The 23555-nt window shown below is 37.7% G+C and overlaps 1 protein-coding gene across 1 annotated transcript in view; it reads right to left on the minus strand.

Moving 5' to 3' along the window:
- Window positions 1-23555, minus strand: part of LOC122811880 (uromodulin-like) — a 728404-nt gene that overhangs the window by 486903 nt on the left and 217946 nt on the right. The window contains exon 4 of the mRNA XM_044084023.1: window positions 14911-15071. Within this exon, the coding sequence (XP_043939958.1) occupies window positions 14911-15071 (161 nt within the window). The remainder of the gene's footprint in view (window positions 1-14910; window positions 15072-23555) is intronic.

Raw genomic sequence — 23555 nt, forward strand, 5'->3', positions numbered from 1 at the left:
AATGAGTGTGCATGCTCTTAAACTTGTGTATGCACCTCTTAAGATGGTTACACCATTCATCCATCTTGGTCTGGACTCTAACATTATGGCACATCTTCGGCAATAGTTGCTCACCTTCCTAGAAACACCTTTGGTTGTATTGCAACGGAACTGGACAGGTTAGGGGTCACATTCAAGATGAGAACCATTAAGAAATGATACAGCAAGCAAATGTCCAAAATGGATAAAATGACCAGTGGATAAATAAGGCAGAAATGTATAAAAAAAACACACCGGCAGTACCACGGCAAACAAATTTTAATGAAAGTAAGCACTTTCAAGGATTCACCTCTTCATCAGACCTAAACTCATAAACATTGTGCATGACTTTTGTAACACAATCAATTAAAATTACAATCTTCATTTAAAAACACAGTAACATAATAATATATCTAAACTAGATTAGTCATAAACTTGATTTAATTAAATACCTATAAAATAAATACACATGAAATGTAAAATTAATGTTTAACGGGGTTTAGCCCTTAAAAAGGCCTTAAGAGAGACCATATTATTTAAACCCGGAGGTTTATCTGCACAAAATAACATAATCCATTTCTGCTCAGCTGCTTCAATGAGATTTCTTAAGTCTTTCCCCCTTTTATTATTTGTTAATATCTCTAAAACTAAAAATTTATTTTTAAGATAAGTTGCACCATTATGCAGATTGTAAGACATCTAATGTTGTTTATTTTACCTATTGTGTGTTATGTTTTTTTATATTACATTGGGAAGACCAGTCGGTGTCTTAAAGATAGAATATTAGAGCATTACAGAGATATCAAGAATGGGAATGATAGTAGTGTTCTAGCCATACATAACAAGAATGAAGGACCTGAGCATGTTTTTAAATTTTTAGTTTTAGAGATTTTAACACATAATAAAAGGGGGGGGGTGATGTCCAACAGTCATAAGTAGGCTATTATGTTACAATGGCATTGCTCACAGACCTGTCAATGCTTTGTCTGGCATACCACAGGTATATGTGTATGTGACTACAGATATCAGTCACAAATGTGCTTATTGTCCAGCAGAACACTGTACAGTTGAATGCTATTAAGTCAATATATCAATGCAGTTCAACAAACATGTCTGCAACAGTACTCTACTATGCACATGCCCTCTATAGGTGTCTTAGCTTTACAAGGCAAACATGTGTCATATTCATAATCACAGGTAACATGGATATGGAAAACATCCCATTAACTGGCCTAGCAGTGGCACAGTCACAACTGTTTGACAGACACCCCTGTGGTTTTCATATATGAGCTGTCCTTTCCCAGGTGAGTCAGGCTCCTGAGCTGTGATCTCACCTCAAAACCTATCAGAGCATCACATCTGGACAATGCCTAAAATGATGGGGGGATAAATAGGGACAGACTTTAAATATACCTGTTACAAACATAGAAAGTTCATAGAATGATACATTTAGCATTACCGTGAATATTTTTAAGGATGTGGAGTCTTATACTCAAGTGTTTGTCATTACCTTCAATCCTCAGCTATTTGCCAGTAAAGTACAGATCCCAGGAGGAAAAGACAAAAATACATGATGGCAAAATGTGGACATTCTGTGAGGATATGTACAGTTGAAAGTTATGTCTGTGATATCTCCGACTGCAGAGAGGGCCAAATGCTATGGCCATAGCAGCTGTTTAGCAGGACATTAGTACAGCATGTCTTGTTGGGGCATATATTCCTCCAAATCACATTTCCCATTATTACAGATCAGGTACTACATTCAGTTACTTGCTTACATGTTCCACTTACCTTTTCTCTTTCTTATCTTTTCCACCTTATCTTTCATTTGTTATCTCTCTCTCTCTCTGTGCACAGCAGGGATAGAGAGCTGGTTTGAATAGGTGGCAGCATGGCTTTTGTAGGTAATGTTCATGACCAGGTGATGACCTGTGCAACTATTGGGGTTACCCACTTGTTAATTGCATGCAGAGCAGCTGTGTAGTTCTGCCAAGAGCCAATGTCATGGCAACACACTCCTATAAATGAATACTCCATGTGGGTGTTAATCCTTTCCCTTACTTGTGAGGAAGACATTCTGGAGTTGTGTGAGCTACTACCACTTGCAACAAGACTTGTGTGGACAAGCCAACTAAATGGTGAGGAAGGATGAAGAATTAGGAGCAGAATGTGAGTATTGCTGTTATATGTTTGGAAAACTGCTAGTTTAACAGGGTTTGTCTGCACATGCTACTTCTGCATGGGTTTCAGACTGACAAAGTTCTGTCTCTGCATTGCTCTCAACTGTAGGGCCATCCACATAATGGCCACAAGTTAGTCTGTTATGTATGGGCTGTTCCCCAGACAGGAGTTGTCCTTGGCAAATCAGTAGCATACTCTGGTGATTGCACTATGTAGATGGTAACATCCATTCATTTTTCTGACTTTATATCCCTCAAAAAAGATATATTACAACAAACCCTGTAACACCAGTAACTTTCTCATTGTATAACAGCAATATTTCATGTATAATCGTGTATTTGGGCTTCTATCCACCAATTATGTCAGGCATTGTCCAAATGTCATACAGTAATAAGTGGATAGGTATACTGGTCTATCATTATTTAGTAATGTAATTCCTGCTGAGGGGAATTACTGGGAAACATCTTGAAGTCTGTACATTCAAGAGGTAGGTGTATAGAGAATGCTCTTAGATGGCCTTGGAACATATTTTGTGGGGGACAGTAATGCATGTTTTAAAACTAGGCTGTTAGAACATGTTAAACATATTACTGATAAAAAATATGTCAGTTCTATAGCTGTATATTTGAATAAATCACACCATGGGGACAATAGTTGGTCTCAAGGTACTTTTTCTGAAAATGTCTGTTCCTCAATGTGATGAAACATTCATAAAAGGACAATTGTTATGTACAGACTTCAATGTATTAATTTTAACTGTGATACTTTATCCCGTAGGGAGTTAAATTACGAGATTTATTTCATACATGGGTAGTATCCCAAGTTATATGCAGTCACGCTTGCATGTTACACCAGCTAAAGTGCACTGGTTGAAAGAAATTGTTTAACACATATGGTATCGTTATGTTAGTACTTTTAACAGTGCTTTTTCAAGTAAGAGTAGATTGCAGATTGTAGTACTGGAACCATACACCCCTGCACGTAAAGCTGGACTCTGAGTATTGAGTACCTTGTTCTAGGTGTTTGAGCTGTATGTTTATATGTATCTCCTATTGGATATTGATCTGATATGTTGATATAACTGTAGACTACTATGTTCTTTGGACATGTCATTGACGACTGCTGTCATGTAGTAATGGCATACCTTTCAGTTTCAGATGTGTATCTTTCAATACATTCATCCTAATGCATAACCTGTTGGTGATCTACTTTCTGTCTGTCCTTTTACAAATGTGTAGTTGTGAGGTATTGCTACAGCCATGCCACAATGTAGGTGCCCACATTGCATTGTGCTGTGGGCCTGTACACTGCTGCTAGTTTCTACACATGGGACATTCCTTAATGTGGGCCTGGCCTCATTTCCTTGCTTGTGTGAGGGACATTACAGAGGTGGTGGCCTACAGATCCACATACAGTTGGTGACAATATGTCACAGGACAGGACATGTGGAGACAGCCAACCAACATGAGGGACATAGACTCTGCTCACAAATCTGGGGATATGTCATCAGTGCCATTACACACAAGATGGATTGATAGATTGACAGGGTTTTGTGTGGACATGTATTTAGTGTGTGACATCGCGACTCACAGTGATATGTCTCTGACATACTTCTCCACTGGCATGCTGTCCACAAACTGGCCACATGTCTGCCAGTCGTGTATTGTGTGTTCACCTGACAGTTGGTATCCTTAGTAAATCAGTTGTGGACTCTGGGGAATTCAGTCGGTAAATACTCACATCTATTGGTATTACCAATGTCATATTCCTCATACAGGATGTTACCACAAGCCCAGTGACATCTGCAACTGTCTCTATGTATGACAGCAGTATGTCCAGTCTACCCCTGTGTTTGTGCTTCTGTTCCCACCTAGTGATATAGGGGTTGATGCCAAGCTTAGTGAGTGGGGAATGTTATCGAAGGCTTTGGCCAGATCAATGTAGGCTGTGTCACCTTGCCTTCATCCACAACTCAGGTGACTGATGGCAAAAGGTTGACCAGGTTGAATGAGCAGGTATGACCTAACTTTCACAAAGGTAAACTGTGTGGGATCCTGAGTCTACAGATTTCCATATCCCTGTTTATTAGGTGCATGATGATGCATTCCATAGCTTCACATAACAGACATGTCAGGCAGTTGGAGTGGTATTTCCCAGGGTCTGTAGTTAAACCTCGTTTGTGGAGATGGGTAACTGTAGCAGTGCACAATTCAGTAGGGACAAAGCCTGATGTGAGGCTTTGCTTGAACTGGGCACACAGGTAAGATGCCAAGTCACTCTGTAGTTCATGTAGAACACAGCCAGGGATATTCTCAGGTCCCATACAGGCTGTATTCTTGGCCTTGGACAGTGGTGTTGTAACCTGTGCTGCAGTAATACTGGGTACCTGGCAGTGTACTGGTATAGTGATTGGTCCCTTGAGGGGGGAGTAAGGGTTGCTGTTTGCACACAAGATGCCAGCCAACATATTGGCATTATTTGTTGGCAAAGTGTGGGAGGTACCTTTGTCTAGTAGCTCAGAATAATTATTGGTATTGCCATGGAGATTCTTTACATAACTGTATGAAGCCTTGTGGCTTCTTTACTATGTGCTCCAAGTCTATTCTCACAGCTAACTATGTAGTATTTGATGAGGGATCTCAACTATTCATTATGGCTGATAAGGATTTATTTCCTGTCATGGGACTACACCTTATTCGATATCGGTTCCCTCCTTCTGTTGTGCAGTTTCTTTATGGCAGGGGACCACCAGATCAGCTTCCTTTTTTTGAGGTAAGGGTCCTGGTTGTATTGGATAAGGCAATATCCATGCATTTGTGTACATGTTCATAGTGCATTGTTGTTTGATTCAGCTGTCATGCAACTAGTCTTCATTTGCATGGCTGAAATGAGGTTAGCCACCTTTGCTTTTATGAGGCCATAGTTAGCTTTGGAAATGCTTTTCATGGTGGTTACCAGTGCAGTGAGGGTAGCATGACTGTGGATTTCCAAAGGTGATTAATTTGTGTTCAGAGATAATATGAGAGGTGTTGACTATTGGTGTAGAGCAACAGTCACCCATGTTAGGAAGGACAAGGTTGATGTGATGAACATATGCATCGGTACATGAGTTGTTTTCTCATTTAATGATGGGGTAGTTGAAGTCAACCAGTATGATTGTGTTAGGTTGGACACTAATATTCTCCAGGGTGTTTATGGACATGGAGTGTGAGACTTGGGGCATGTATGGGGACCTATCGTAGGTTAGAACCTGAATCACTGTCTTACCCAATGTCAGCAACGGCTGCAGGATCTGTAATGCATAATGTTGGTCTACCACTCTGGATGTGTGTGCATCCTTTATGAATTTGAAAACACCACCACCTTTGGAGCTTCAGTCCACGTACTGCAGCCAAAAGTTGTAGAATTAATTATTGGCTGGTACTGCAGGGGTGCTTCCTGCTGCCATTATCCAGGTCTCTGTTACAGCACAGTTGTCCTTGTTCCCCATTTTAAGGAATAATTCCAGTGAGTGAGTTTCCATATTTAGAATTCTAGTGTGCAGTAGCGTGGCACTCTGATTGCATGTCTTTGTAGCTGTCATATTTTTCTGTATAGGTATACATATATGTGTGTGTGTGTGTGTGTGTGTGTGTGTGTGTGTGTGTATATATATATATATATATATATATATATATATATATATATATATATGTATGTATTAACCTTTTTACATATATATATATATATATATATATATATATATATATATATATATATATATATGTTTGTATGCATATATGTGGATATAAATGTGGATGTATCTCCCTCTCTCTCTCTCTCTCTGTATATATATATATATATATATATATATATATATATATATATATATATATATATATATATGTATCATGTATATATTTATCCACATATATGCATCTCCATACATATATAGATGTATATAAAGACTACCTGACTGATTCTACAGACTCCTTTCCCTGCTGTTGTATGACTGTACTAACTGATATGTTTGGGATGTCATCACTATTTTGTAGGGCTCAGATGGTGTAATGGTACATTGCTTTGATCATAGTTTATAAGGTCTTATTATTTTGTTGCAAGGCAGAATAGTTCAGCTGTGGAGGAGATCCCTAGTTTGGGTCCCTTTACTCTCATTTATACCACCTTTGGTCAGATTTGTTGCAGTGAGAGGTTCAGAGTGTGAATCCAATGTCCGAATGCACTACATATATATATATATATATATATATATATATATATATATATATATATATATATAAACAAAAACCCCAATGATGGAAGGAGCAGAGCCTACTGTTGGCAAATGGCAAAGAATGCAGACGTCACAGAAACTTGCAGATGAAGTGCAAAACGGTATAAACGGCCAATTCACAGTTCCAAAAAAGCCTTAAGATAGTGTAGCTTAATGCTCCAGCACCCAAGCCAACCAAGTCATACCAAATAGCTGAAACACTGCTGCTGCATATGATAATATCAATAAGTCCAAAAGCAAACGTTGCAAAGTAATCCAAACCTGAATGCAGAAATTGTCAAAAATAAAAACTATTATTTAATAGAGAATGAGCGCTTTCGCGGTGAGCCCCACCGCTTCTTCAGAAATCATAAAATACGATGAAGCCATAACAGTTTAAATTACAATACAAATTCGAAAACATCCAATAAAATCATTTCTAATAAAACATATGATACCTAACCCAGACTCATGACCCCTCCCCTATTCTAAAGCTCACTCAATATGCAATGTCAACTAATTACTCCAAGCTTCACGGTGATCCTCTAATTAAATTCTAAGAAGTTTGCAAGTTATTTAAGATTATTTCAACGGCTCATCTTAACTTTAATGGCCAGATAAAACACATCCCGATTTCCTTCATAATGCTGCTTACAAAATCAAAGCATATCCATTAGAAAAGAAAATCACCAAAAAGTTCATAAAAATATATATAACACACGACTGGTTCAGTCCTGTACCCCACCGCATACGCTCAAAACCACAGCATCAACGCTCTTTCATACAGCAAACACTATTCCCGTACATCGGAAACACCAAGACCCACAAATAACTTTCAAAATTGCTGTCAATTGCTTTTAGAAAAAATGCACCACTCAATATTGCTCCACAAAGCCCCTAATAAGGGCAAAAAGTGTCTGTAACTCCCTTAAACGTTTATCATTTCAATTAATGAAAACTCACTGTTATCAAGGGCGAGCAATCCACTGCATATAGATAGCGTGCATATACTTGTTAACGACAACGACATGTTCCCACTCAAAATAAAACCAGTCAATTCGAGAGATGATAAAAATAAGATAAAATAAAACAAGTTAAAATAAACGGCACTGCTTGTAATGCTCCATGCTGTAAACACGCCGGAAGCCCTAGGTTCATTCTGCTTCTATGCGTAATTTTGCGTCACTCTCTGCTTGTAAACATTCACTAAAGTAACGCTTCAGAGCTGTGCAAGACTTCTCATTGAACACTTTAAATTACATATCGATCTTGATTAAGCTATCATCCTCTATACATAACAGGTAGCATATTGAAAGCTCTTTAGCACTAAAAATCAATTTTTATATAATATTTCATGTCACTTGCAGAAAAGAATAAAATATATAAATGCTAGCAGCACTGGCCAAAATTTGACAGCCCCTCATATACTTCTTTTGGCTTATTTTAACCTTAGTTAAAATACCACTAATAAAACACTGTATATAAAATGTAGGATCACTACTGATGACTTCAGAGTCAAATGTCGGAGGGTAGTAAAGATGTGATGGAAAGTTCAGCAAAAGTAAGGAGGACCAAGGCAAGTGGGAGAAGGCAAGTAAGGATATGTGCAATAAGAGGAATAACATGAAAGTAGAAGGGAAAAAGGAATGAGTAAGTGTTGGTAAAAACAAGTGGGGCTGAATATGAGAAGAAAGAAGATGAAAGAGTGGGGTAAAGAAAAGAAAAGAATCTGTGAAAGCAGGTAACTGAAGAGTATGAAAAGGAAAAGGAGATGTACCATCTAAGCTAGTACAGGACTGAACCAGTCGTGTGTTATATATATTTTTATGAACTTTTTGGTGATTTTCTTTTCTAAAGGATATGCTTTGATTTTGTAAGCAGCATTATGAAGGTAATCGGGATGTGTTTTATCTGGCCATTAAAGTCAAGATGAGCCGTTAAAATAATCTTAAATAACTTGCAAACTTTTTAGAATTTAATTAGAGGATCACCGTGAAGCTTGGAGTAATTAGTTGACATTGCATATTGAGTGAGCTTTAGAATAGGGGAGGGGTCATGAGTCTGGGTTAGGTATCATATGTTTTATTAGAAATGATTTTATTGGATGTTTTCGAATTTGTATTGTAATTTAAACTGTTATGGCTTCATCGTATTTTATGATTTCTGAAGAAGCGGTGGGGCTCACCGCGAAAGCGCTCATTCTCTATTAAATAATAGTTTTTATTTTTGACAATTTCTGCATTCAGGCTTGGATTACTTTGCAACGTTTGCTTTTGGACTTATTGATATTATCATATGCAGCAGCAGTGTTTCAGCTATTTGGTATGACTTGGTTGGCTTGGGTGCTGGAGCATTAAGCTACACTATCTTAAGGCTTTTTTGGAACTGTGAATTGGCCGTTTATACCGTTTTGCACTTCATCTGCAAGTTTCTGTGACGTCTGCATTCTTTGCCATTTGCCAACAGTAGGCTCTGCTCCTTCCATCATTGGGGTTTTTGTTTATTTCTATTTACATTACGTCTTCATTTTTGGGTGCTTTTTTGATATATATATATATATATATATACATATATATAGTGTGTGTGTATATATATATATATATATATATATATATATATATATATATATATATATATATATATATATATTATATATAGTGCATTCGGACATCGGACATGTATATGTATATGCATACATGTCTATATATATACATATATATATATATATATATATATATATATATATAAATACATTTTCCCTACTGTTGAATGACAGTGCTGCATGATATGTTTGTAAAGACAGCAGCCATATCTGTGGCTCAGATGGCTTAGTGGGAAATTGCTGTGGCTATGGTGTTTAGGGTCCTGAGTTTAAGACTTGTGAAGGCTGATTCTTTTGTTGCTGGGTGGAACAAGGGCTGTTGGATACTGATTGATTAAGGCACTTTTAAGCAGTTGTAAGTGGGTTTGCACAGGTTTGCTTGGCAGTAAAGAATGCTAACTTATGGTTAAATATGCTTACAGACAGTTAGCCTTAAAAGTTCTTAAGCTGTGTAGACATTGCTTAGCACCGCCCAAACAGGTGTTATCCTGCTTGCCCTCATGTTAATTTCCTTTAAAGAAAAGAAAAAAGGGGTGATAGGAAAGTGGTGAAAAAAGGGGGTACGCAGAGGGAAAGACAATAGGGAAAGTAGATAGGGATGTGCAGGACTGGTGTAGGGAGGGTCCATAGCTGTCCATTTCTTCTGCAGCAATAACTGTGCATATATACTGAATTTGGAGGTATATTTGGACACTCAAACTCCTGAGAGAGCAGTGAGAAGAACAATAATTTGTTGTGAAGCCAATTAGATCAGATTACATGTGTCCAGTGGACATGTGTGCGAAATTGACAGCTATGTATAGGGAAAACATTTTGGGGGGGAACAGATTGCCGTTTTTTTAAGGTGACAGTGGGATGTTGGGGAAGGATAGTAGGTATATATGGGGAGGTAGGTTGGATAGGAAGACAGACAAGACAGCATACAGTGGTGGTAGATGACACATGTGGGAGGTAAACACCTTGGACGTGGAGGGGTGTTTGGAAACTGGAAACCCATGAGTCCCCAAAAGGAAACAGTGGGACTTAGGTCCCCACCAATGAGCAGTCAGCGCTGCACCTTCATGGCCCTGAAGGTGGCTGTGGTGGGGGCTGAGCAGGAGAGGCAGACTGACCCTCTAATTGCACTATGTGGCCCTCAAGCTGGTATAACAGACCTCCACGCTCCTTTCAGAGCTCGCTATGCACCAATCCCCAGACCTGGCTTTGTGTGATGGTATCCTGTCTGTGCCCACTCCCATGAGGTGAACTAGCCCCATCCCCTGAGGCTGTTCCACCAGAAGGTAGTGCAGGACCAGCAGAAGAGGAGTCCCCAAGGTGGGTCCCAGATGTGCTGGGGCCTGGTGCCATAGCCAGATGAGGTAGGAGTTGTGAGTCCGCTGGGATCGGCCGTCCCAAACGTGCTATGGTGCTGCAGTTTTAGAACATATGCGGGTTAGTAATAGTCAACACAATCCAGGATTAGTTACAGCAGCATGCATAGATATTCCCATTAACCCAAAACAAAAGATTTGGAACAGTTGCATAGCAGACAGAATACATGAATATATGGAACCACAGTGGCCATTATAACACCATTCAGGTTACATTGATAACAACAAGCCACCAATAATAGTATTTCAACATGGAACATTAATAGAAACACATTTCAATATTTGTTAAACAATAGGACATATGTCCCAACAATAGGTTTGGTGTAAAACATACCCATTGATGTGTGCATTTAGATTATTGTTGCAGATATGGTGGTGGGAATAGATGTCAATTAACAACCTGTATATCCTTGCAGTAGTCACAACTTTAATGATCATTTCTATAATCATTACTCTACAGGTATTATTACAATACCCAATGGCCTTACTTTGGCCACTGGTATGTTTGCACACAGTGTATATATAATTCAACCGCCTTATAGCTACTTTCTACTTTTCTTAACTGGAAGACCTGCTGGGGGAATGTTTGTTAACACTAATTGACTGTTTCTACACATATTCCCAAAATCCTAGTTAATATTATGCATACCGCTTACTACCACTCCCGGGATTCGAACCATGGCTTTGTCTTCTAAAATTACAACAATTTGTGTTTCATCAGAATGAGCTATTAAGAAACTGCTGTCTTTTTATTCATTGTTTTCTGTCTAAGTCTGTTTTGGTTGTACAATCTGACCTTGTAATTACAACATTCTTATACAGACATTCCTAGACATATTTTTTATGTAGCACAGTGTGGGAAACAGTGGTTAACACAAAATTACTATTCAGATATCAGATCTTGGTGAATGCAACATGTCAGGCCATACAATACCAGAGTAAACACAACCAGCACAGGATTTAGACTTTTATTGCAGGGCAGTTACAGTTCTCTTACGTGGAAGACCTGTGGGAGAATGTTTGTTAACACTGCCTGACTTTTTCTACACATATTCCCAAAATCCTAGTTAAAATTATGCATACACCTTACTACCACTCCCAGGATTCAAACCATGGATCTGTCTGCTGAAAATACAACAACTTGCACAGCATCAGAGTGAGCTATTGAGAAGCTACCATGTCTTTGCTCAATGTTTTTTTTTTGTCTAAGTCTCTCTTGGTTGTACAATCTGACCTTGTAATTACAACATTCTTATACAGACATTCTAGACATATTTTTATGTAGCACAGTGCTGGAAACAGTGGTTAACACAACATTACTATTCAGATATCAGATCTTGGTGAATTCAACATTTCATGCCATACAATACTAGAGTAAACGTAACCAGTTCAGGATTTAGAACTTTATTGCCAGGCAGTTACACTTTTATTTAAATATGATTGTATGGGACTATTACTGTTATATTGTCTGGTTTATTCAGTACAAAGCATACAATTTTTTTTTTTACTGACAGGTGACATTTTACTCCTTTATATTTATTTCGTATGACTACTACAATCAGGATCGTTACTCACCAGCCTTGCACCACAGCCTTTGCAACCTACTGGTATGGGCTTTCTGGTTCGCAGCATGCTCAGCTGGAGTTGTAATGAAAATAGAGAAACATTTATGCATACCTATCCATCACATACATAGGCTGGACTGCTGTAAACAGTTACTGCTATGAATACTTACACACTGCTGGGACATCTCCCCTCTCTCTTGCTTCTTTGACCCACTGTTCCAAGTGCTCAAGTTGGCATAGTGGTGCTGGACCTGCTCACCAGTCCGAGAGATACCAGTGGCACTGTTGAGATCACGGGTGAAACTTTCCCAGGCTTCAGCTTTATATTGGGAGCCCTGGTACTGGTCCTGCACCAGTATCACATCATATTTTTTTACCAGGAGTCCTACCATGATCTTGGACTCCTGTATGCCCCAGCTCTGTGCCCAAAAGCACATGCCCTCTCCAACACATGACATACTGCCTACAGTGGAGAGCTACAACCAGTTATGAGCTGTATTCCCACCTGTGGGGTTTAAATACAGCCAATTTTCCACCCTTTGCTGTGATTGGATGGTTTTGAAAATGCTGAGCAAAGCTAAGCTATGGGCAAACCTGATTAGCTAAGGATGGCAGTGCTTAAAGGTGCAGGTTCAGCATTGCTTACCAATGGGCAAATCCACTTAGCTGGGCTACTCATTGCTTAGTATTCATATGTATACAATGCTTACCCCCTGTCAGCATAGCTGAGCAATGCTTAGCATTGCCTATGTTTTATTTTATTGGACTACCACCTGTATAGGAGTGATTCATCATTCATTACATAATATAGATTTATTTACCTTCCTTGACATCCCCCAATGTGCTGTAATTACATTTATTCTTGTGTGACTATACTGTATGGGACACGTGTTTATATTGGGGTTGTACTACTTTATTACACTGACACCTCACATCTGGGCCTAATACACTACTCTAGTTGAGAAAAATGAGTTACTTCCTACATAAATATACAAATAAATTAAAATTGTAATGTTTACACATACAAAATGGAAAAGGTTTTGGTGCTATAACCACTACACTATTGCACTTATGCTTATGCTGGATGTCTATTGCTTTTCAACTTATCCTGCCATTTCAGCTGAGCTAAGCATAGCTAAGCAAAGGGCACACCCATGCACTATGCTTAAACTTTACTGCATAAGTGAAAAAAAATATGTGTTGTGTTTTTTACTTCGTGCCTTTCAGAATATCCATGCTAATGCTGAACCTGTTATTCTATCAACTTTCTGGCTTTCTAGGGATGATTGTCCCTTATGGCTTTGTCCAGATTCCTTACTCTGACAGGTTGGGAGGTGTGCGCTATGTGCTTCATACCATGTTGAAAATTCATGCTTATGCTAAACCTGTTATTCTATCAACTTTATGACTTTGTAGGGATGATTGTCCTTTATGGCTTTGTCCAGATTCCTTACTCTGACGGGTTGGGAGGTATGCACTATGTGCTTCATACCCTGCCAATAATTCATGCTTATGCTAAACCTGCTATTCTATAAACTTTATGGCTTTGTAAGGGATGATTGTCCCTTATGGCTTTGTCCAGATTTCTTACCCTGATGGGTTGGGGGTGTTAGGGGAATTCTCACTTGATTTAAATTGCAGTATGGCAATTCTGGTGTGCAGGGGGCATGTGTATTGTGAGAGCACTGCTCTCAGACACACCCCCTGCACTTGTACACAGAACTGTGTCCGTTTTACAGTATGCCTTCATGAGTATGCATGGCCCACTGCCGTGCTGCATGGAAACGGTCCCTTCCATGCAAGAATAAGCTATTCCTGCACGGAAGTTTGCTGAGTCCCGGGGAGCATAATTTGCTTCCCCAAAACTGTTTAATTCTACAAAATGTCTTAAATTATACCCAAGATTTATGCATAATTTTTAAAAATTCATCTTATCAGGAAAGGTCAAAGATGATAACTTTCATGTGTGAAATTTTATACAATAGTTTCAACACAGATAATATTATTTCAAAACAATATGACGTTAATTGTTTATAAGAATAGCGTAAATCAGAAATATTGGAATTTTATATTTAAATGCTCTTATTTTAATTTCTCACATGATGAAAAACAAAAAATATATATTATCCATCAAGCATACTTCATGGTCTCATTACTGGAGTATTTTCACCTGGAAATATCTTCATAGGGCATTTTTGACACCACTCAAGATAGTCAAATTTAATAATAACTCCAATGCATCCTGCTGTAGATACACAGAACATACTAAAGTTGATTGGGTACACACTTTTTATGATTGTGCTAAATTAAAGGGTTATTGGAATAGCATAGATGACATTCTCAAAGCTTTATTCACTAATTCCTTTTCATTGTCCTAATCATTATTTTTTTTTCAATGTAAATGAAGGTTACTCTTTGAATAAGAATAATTCATATTTATTGTGGTCAGTACTCACTATCACCAGAAAACACATCACCAGAAGATGGAAAACTAACTACCCACCTACCGTCAAAGATTCCTTGTCTTCAGTGAAAGACCCGGCAATCAAAGAAACTAAGACCATAGAACATAGAATCTATCCAAAGGCATTTGTTAATAACCCTTGGACAAAAGTTTTATCACTTACTGAGACTCTGCAAATGGACAACAACTCTTTCTAAACTGATACATTACACTAAATTAACTTGTTTATTTTACTTGTGATCTGCAGTTCTACATCAGGCCTGTGTATATATTGTAAATAGTTCCACTTAGTTACTATTTTGTCTTAGAATGAGAATATTTTTAAATTTGCTGTCTCTTATTCTTTTCATGGAAAATTTAATAAAACATTTGAAAAAAGAAAGAAAAACAAAGTTTGTCTATAGATATTTGCACAATAAATGATAACATTTTCTATATAAAAGAAGTGCTGACCATACCTTAGATATGGATTCAAACCGATATTAAGGCTTGCGTTCATTGTCAGTGGGTAAGAGCAGTTATAGGTCACCAGGATATCATTATAGATGATGACAATCTGATTGGTGGTATTATATTTAAACCAGACAGGAACACTGTAGGTTACATGAGTAGAGTTCATCTGTAGGTAAAAAAGGAAAATGGATGATAATTATTGAGCAAAACAGAAAAAAATATATAATACTGCTTATCATAATGGTGACTAAGCATGGTGTAGTATGCTATAGATAAATATAAAAATATAAATAAAATAAAACACTTCTAGCTCTTTGCCAAAAATGTAACAGGTTTTATGTGGGAAAATCACAAAGAAGGTTGAGAGAAAGAATATATGAACATTCTTTGGGCATAAGAAAGAAGAATCTGGACAATTCTTTGGCAAAACATAATGAGAATTAAAATAAACACAACTTTTTTTTGGCTTAGATCACATTGTGAAGGATCCTAGAGGGGACCTTGGGAAGATTTTATTGAAGATAGTGAGTTGCGGTGGCAACTGAGATTAAATGCCATGGGCCCGCCTGTTTTGAATGAGCATGTTTCTATTGGATGTATCCTTAAGTTATAATTTTACATGGTATAAGATGGTCTGCCTACTTGTATAAACTTGTTAAACTGGATTGGTTGAGCACAGTCATGTGTTTTATATGGTGGGATATTTAAATGAATGCGATAGGCTGTATTCTGATGAAGCCTGGAAAAACAGACAAAAGCGCTTAATCCTGTGTATTTTGTTTTTATTTTTCTGGTGTAATTTAATGTATTAAAAAATATTTTTGGCTGAGTAATACTGCCTTACCTGTGGCTGGTTCTTTAGTTCTTGGCTTCAGCTCTGAGACCACTCTTGCCCGTACTGGTGATGGACTACATTAGCAAACAGGTTGGAGAGGACAGATCAACAAAGCTAGGATATGTGGAAGTTGTGGCATTACAGGTAGACTGAACATCAGTTTCAGCAAAGGATAGAGGAATGGAATGGAAAACTGAAGCCACATGGGATGAAACTAAATTCAGACAAGAAAGTTGTCATGGCAGCAAATGGAGGAATCAGAATAAGCTGAAAACTGAGATAGAAGTGAAATGGTGGAATAGTTTCACAGCTTCAAGTATCTGGGAGGTGCTGTTGAGAAGAAGGGAAGTCTAAGTGAGGATGTCAAAGCTAGTATCAGGAGGGTTACAACCAACTGACCCAAAGCATCAGGAGTACTGTAGGATGAAAGAATGTCAAAGAAATTGAAAAGTAACATGTAGAAACAGTGGTGTGACCATTGCTATGGTATAGTACAGAAACCTGGGTACTGAAGGCAGAACAGCTTAGAAAGTTAGAAGTGATGGGGATGAAGTGCCTGAGATGGAAGTTAGGATGCAAACTGTAGGATACATAAAGAAATGGGGACATTAGAGCAGAAGCCAAATTAGTTCCATTTGCAGAGAACATCAAAGAGAACAGGTTACGATAGTTCAGGCACATGTGCAGAAAAGCATTAGACAATCTAGTGAAAAAGATTTGGGTAAAACAGGAAGAAAACAACAGGAAATGAGGCCACCCAACAAAAAGATGGATGGATTGCATGACAGAAGCCCTGCAACAGTCAGGTAAGACCATCTAAGAAGTTAGTGGTGCAGCACTGAATCAAGAAAGATGGTGACAGTTGATGCTATAGCCCAACTCCATGCAGAAAATAGGAAAAGTAGGGTTGATGATGCTGCTTTACATAATTTTCATATGAATGATCAAAAACATAAATGAAAAACACGTAAGAAGTAAAAACTGCAAAATCGCACATATGCTAACCATAACCACCTCTCTCCTATCTCCAACCTTATACCTTATGCTGTTAAAAACTGTTTCACTAACAGTACAATTATATAACAAAAAAGGGCACAGGACACACACAATACCAAATGTACAATATTAAATCTATCCAATTAAATAACCATTACTCTAAGCCTAACCTATGAAAACTTGCACATACATACTGACCACTATAACATGATCATGCACATTTTCACAACCACCACTTTTTCATTCAAACACTCATTTTCCTGCACACTCCAACTTACCTGCACTATATAAAATTTGCACTCAGCCATATTGCATTCACACAAATATGAACTTAATCATTTATGTGAGCTCTCTTTTTTCAACCATTTTATCTGAATGCTACCTGGATTTAAAGCTTGCTGAATAAATGAATACTTAACCACTTCAACTGTAACTTCCTCCCCCCACCCTGTGTGTGTGTGTGTGTGTGTGTGTGTGTGTGTGTGTGTGTGTGTGTGTGTGTGTGTGTGTGTGTGTGTGTGTGTGTGTGTGTGTAATAAGCAATATGGGATGTTATCTGGTCCCACTGAGGCCGTGATTTTAGGTCCATAGGTTGGTACTAGGCTATCAGCCCTAGGGTCTGTACAAGCCTAGCCATAAGAATTCCCTGGCTTCTTCTTCCCACAATATTTACTTCCCTGGACCCCTGTCTAGCAGGGCAACTGACGTGATCCCCAGGGTAAATAAACAGCCTTTGCAAGTCTCGAACCCAGGACCCTGCACACCATAGCCAAAGTAATTTACCACTAAGCCATGTCAGATATTTTGACCTTGGAGAGTGCAGATATGACCTGATCTCTGGAGATGTTAGGCAAAGGAGTGGTGTCCCCACCAGCCATACCTGACACCACTCCTCTGCGTAACATCTCCAGAGATCAGGGCATATCTGCACTCTCCAAGGCCAAAACCACTGCCACAATGGGACCAGATAACATCCCATATTGCTTATTAAGCAATATAAAGCAAAACTTAGTAGACCCACTTGGCATTCTCTTTAACCATAGCCTGAGAACTGGCTTTGTAACAGCAGAGTGGAGAACAGCAACAGTAATCCCCTTGCACAAAGTGGGGGCCATCAACCCTGGAAACTATAGACCCATAAGACTAACCAGCCTCATCTGCAAGGCCATGAAAAGAATCATCATGGACCTTATCAACAAGAACATAAGCAACCTTCAAACTTTTGACCCAACCCAGTTTGGCTTTGTTAAGGGTAGATCATGCTTATTAAACCTAGTAGACTTCTCTAAGAAAGTCATCAAAGCCCTGGATGAAGTTAAGACAGTGCATACTGCCTATCTTGACCAAGCCAAGGCTTTTGATACAATCCCCCACTCAGGTATCATCAAGAAACTGTCCCACCTGGGGATTAACCCTTATGTCACTAGATGGGTAGCCAAGTGGCTCACAGACAGACCACATACAGTCAAAGTTGGTCACTCCACCTTTACCAGTAGACCCATCACCAGTGGCATACCACAAGGATCTGTGCTCGGCCATTTACTGTTTGAAATCTATTTCTCAGAAGCCCAGGCCAAAGTAGATGGCCTTTGGCTTACTAGGTTCACTGATTACTACAAATTAGGTGCAATCATTGAGTCCCCCAGTGATTTTAACATATTACAAGATGGGCTAACACAGACAAATGACTGATGCCAAAGCCAAGGTCTAAACCTAAACACAAAAAGTATGTGTTTATCCCTTTTGATAAAAAGAAATTCCCTGCTAATTACAATATTGACAACACCCCCTAAGTTCAAACCCAGTGGTATGAGATCTTCATAACACAGGTAGATAGCAATCTGAACTTCTACCACCAAGTTTCCACAGTGGTAAAGAAATTCTTCCATGTTGGGCATCTCATAGGTAAGGGCACCACATCCAGGTCTAAGGATGTTATAATTCAACTGTACTTGGGTCTACATTAAATCAGTGAACACTTAAAAAAGTGAACACTGATTTATCATTCCCATGTAAGCAGAAGCTTACAATCCCGAACACTCTTGTGTCAAAAAAATAAAAATAAAAACTTCAAAACATTACATAAAGTGGGGGGCTGTGCCCCCCACACCACCTGATGTAGGGGGCTGTGCCCCTCCAACCCCCCCCTACTTAAATATACCAACTCCAAGATCACACTATAGTGACGAAAATGGCAAAGTAATGGAGGCAGTCAAGCGATTTCTTTCTCAGGGAATATGTTGCTCTTTCGTGCTTTCAAGTTTGATCAAGATGCATTCGAAGGATTGAATCTTCGACTATAAAATAGGAACCCCTGTACTCAGTCCTCATGAAGACCATTAATAGAATACAATGCTATTTTCTGCATGTACCTCACAAGACACCTGCAGCAGATGTAAAGGCCACAAAGGTTTCTTACCAAGAAAATACAGGGCCTCCAAATCATGTCTTATATGGATAGACTAAAAGCCCTGTCACTGTACTCTGTATCATATAGGCTGCTGAGAGGCAACTTGTGCCTGGCCTACAGGGCAGTCTCTGACCCTGCCCTGATGGATATGCTGCAAATCCACAAGTCAAATGGCACAAGAGTCATTCGCTCTAGGGATCTTAACCTAGCCTGTGACAGTAACAGAACATGATGGAGAGACAGATATATCTCCCAGAGATTGCCACTACTCTGGAATAAACTTCCAATTCACATGAAGCAGAGCTTCTCGCTGACCCTATTCAAGTGCAACTTAGACAAATGGCTGTGAAACTGCAAATTTCGCCCAGGGGTGGCATCCATGTCCCTCATGGACAGGGGTAGTCAGTGTTTATCGTAGACTTACTCTCCGAAATATGTCCATTTAACCAAGGACAATTGAGGCAACTTGGGATTAACATGGCTAGGCTTGTAAGGGCTCTAGAGCCGCTAGCCTAGTAACCTCCTATGAACATATGTACCTATAAAGGAGATGAAATTAAAATGGAACTTTTTATCCATTATTATCTAGACTTTTTTAATAAAACATTTACAGAATACTTACATAAAGCACTTGCTTGATGAGATTTATAGAGATTTAAAGTAAGAACAATTGATATAAATTGGTATAAGAGCGAGATGAAAAGAGAACTGTAAATGTAAGTTTGCTGAGATTCTTATTCAAACTAGGAACCTTAGGTTTTATCAAAAAGAACTGTTTTACTTGATATAGTTACTTTTAGTATTGTTAATTAATTTTTTTTTATATATCGCAAATAAATTTAACATTTAGGCAGTATTGTCTTTTGTTTTTATGTAACCACCATTCCAAAGATTGGGGTTATTGCAGAGATAATAGAAGAGGAAGTAAAATTATAAAGGTGACTGATAATAGTGAATGATAATTAAATGCCTTTTTAACTATGTTTCTTTAAATGTAAGTTACCTCAGCAGTGATGATAATGCAACTTGCCTTTTTTACAAGAAACTGTTTCTTGCCAGACAATATTATAGCAATAACCCATGCCTGGGTGTGGGTAATGCAGGATTTACCCACGGTTGGCGTGGTTTGGTCCCAAGGGCGAAGCCCGAGGGACCAAACAAAGACAACCGTGGGTAAATCCTGCATTACCCACACCCAGAAGTGGGTTATTGCTATTATACTGTGACATTATTTAAGACAAGAAATAATTACTTTTCTTAAATAATGGCATTGTATAATGTCTCTTTGCTGCCCTTCCGCAGCTGGCTGGTATCCGCGGCAGTTCTGATGTACTGCGCATGCCTACGCAGTACATCAGAGCTGTGGCCAAAAGCAACGGAGAAAGCAAGATCTCCGTTGCTTTTTACTGTTTCACTATGTTAAATGGGTTTAACATAGCGAGACAGCTTTAAAATAAGCAACGGACATCTCCGTTGCTTATTTTAAAGCTGTCTCGCTATGTTAAACCCATTTAACATAGCGAAACAGTAAAAATCAATGGAGATCTTGCTTTCTCAGTTGCTTTTTTTTTAAACCTGTCTCGCTATGTTAAATAGGTTTAACATAGCGAGACAGCTTTAAAATAAGCAAGGGAGATCTCCGTTGCTTATTTTAAAGCTGTCTCGCTATGTTAAACCCATTTAACATAGCGAGACAGGTTTAAAAAAAAGCAACAGAGAAAGCAAGATCTCCGTTGCTTTACACACTGTGTCACTATGTTAAAGTTGTTTAACATAGCGAGACAGCTTTAAAAAAAGCAACGGAGATCTCCGTTTCTTTTTTTAAACCTGTGTCGCTATGTTAAACTCTTTTAACATAGCGAAATAGTGTTTTAAAAGAGACTTATACTAATGGAAAAAGTCCGGATGATCGGACCTTTTTCCATTAGTATAAGTCGATTTACAATGTGCACGCTGGCCAATCAGCGTGCACGTTTTGGAATATTAATGGGGGGTCATGGTATAATAGTATATTAAATACATTACTAATAGGTTCTAACTTTAATGAAAAGATAAGAGGAGTAGTGACCTTATGGAGAAACTATTATACTCCCCAGGGTTATTGACTTGTACAATGATGATAAAGATATAATACTTATGGTCATTACTCAATAACAAACAAAATCTTAATGAATATGTATTGGATTCTGGATCCTGAAGCTAAACTCTGTAGACATTATCTGAAAACCTTAACATTGAATTCATAAGAATGCCAGGGAACTATAACTGCATAATTAATGAAAAATAAACTTGTGCAATTAACAAACATAGAATGTCAGCATCTGCTAAGGCTTTAGTAAACTTTACTGATTTACTTAAACTAAAATAAAAACTCAGTTGAAGTAACATTCACAACACTCTACTTTAGCACTTTTATTCTCTTTAATATAAGAATTTCATCAGAAATTACTTAAACTTTTCATGAGTTTCTTATAAGTTAATTTCATAGCGTTCGGGGTCATTGGCCATAACAGAACACTGAATCATTAAACACTACATTGTCTACCTCATCAGCCATCCATCTGTCAAAATTAGGCAATACTTGGTGAGTTTCTTGTGACAACAGTTATTCTGTTCCAGATTCAAAGTATAATCTGCATTATGAATTTAATTCTAATTGTAAACCTGCACTTAGAAATATTAAGGTTCATATATCATAGTTCTCTATATGAAAATTAGAAGAAAGAAAGATGTTATAAATGTCCTGTAAGTAGTCAGCAAATAACATTTTATAACAATGATAGTTTTCTCCATAGTCTGTCTGTAATGTACTGACTATAGTTTTAGAGCTTACAGCAGTATAAATAGGTAAGATCATTAACAGAATGCATTCTCTTTGTAAAGTTCCTTTGAACTGCTTCTATGAGAACAAGTTTTATACTGTTATAGGTACAAAATAAACTATTATCTTTAAAAATGGGATGAATATTAAGTTTAATTAATCTCTCCTTCATATTGATATAAAAAATATGTTTTCTAATATTGTTTACAATGTTATTAAATGAAAAATCAGAAATGATAATTTCTAAATCCTTATATTCACAGGTCTCATGAAGATTATCCCCACTAAAAAAGAGGCTAGGTTTATGTAATGACATTCCCAAGTATATAACTTTACATTTATTGGTAATAAAGTTCAGGTTAACTTGCTTAGCCTAAGCCCTAAGCTGTAATTTGTTATAAAAAATCACTCATCGATGAATTGTCCCCATTATGGTCCAATAAAAGGCCATCCTTACAATCCTCATCATACTTTGCTTGGCAACATTGATTATTAGTCAGATTCAATAAATAAATGATTAAACAGAATTGAGCCCAGCACAATCCCCTATGATTCTTTGGAAGGCATTAACAGGCAATCTGAGAGATAGCCTTTAACAAAGGCGGATAGCATATGAAAAAAATATGCAGTTATTAATCCAGTTGATAAGAAATGGATTAAAATTTATATTCCCTAAGAATTAAATTCAATACACTTATGAGAAAGGTTGTCAAATACCTTAGCTATGTTCGTAAAAACAGCACTGACTGATATATTATTGTTGAGTGTTAAAATCACCTGGTCATAAAACGCAACTAAATTAGTCAGTGTAGACCTGCCGGGACTAAAACCGTGTTGGGTTCTGCAGTAGTCTTAACATAATATGTTCAAAACATTTACATAGTATTGATGTTAATCTAATAGACTGGAATTAGGAAAAGTCCAATTTGCCTCTATTCTTGAATAAGAAAAACAGTGGACTTTTTCATACAGGCAGTAAAATACAATTAAAAAGTAGACTGTTGCTAATGAAATTTAACAAAGTCAATACGTGATTTTGAAGTCTGTGATGCAGGGCTGCAGGGATATTACCTGGTCTCATGGAGGTCTTGCTACATAGTTTTCCTAATGCATCACAAACCTTTTCTGCAACAATTGTAGAACATGAAAAATGTAAAGTTGATACAAAATCAGGCTGAGTATGTATATTAATTGTACATTGAGAAAATAATTTACTGAATCCATCAGCTATCTTTTTTTATCTGATTTAATTTTTCCTCCCATAACTACAGATGATATTGAATTATAACTTTTAGTTTTCATATTAATATATGTGTTTTTTATTCACCTAAAATGATTTTAGTGTTACTTCATAATTTAATTTCTCAGAAAGCCCTTAAAGATTTTACTTATTGAGGTCAGTCTTGTTTTATTATTTGTAGTATGATTCCTCCTGTATTTGTAAAATATCATTTTCTTTGCTTTTTAATGTTTACAAAATCCAGACTCTCACTGAAATGGCAATGTACTTTTTCTATAGGCTTTATTTTGATACAGTACTTCCATAGAAATAACTCAAATTTACTCATGAAAGAGTATTCTTCTTCTC

Source organism: Protopterus annectens, chromosome 1.part1 (assembly GCF_019279795.1).
Source record: "Protopterus annectens isolate FY-2018-M chromosome 1.part1, PAN1.0, whole genome shotgun sequence".
Lineage (NCBI taxonomy): Eukaryota > Metazoa > Chordata > Ceratodontiformes > Protopteridae > Protopterus > Protopterus annectens.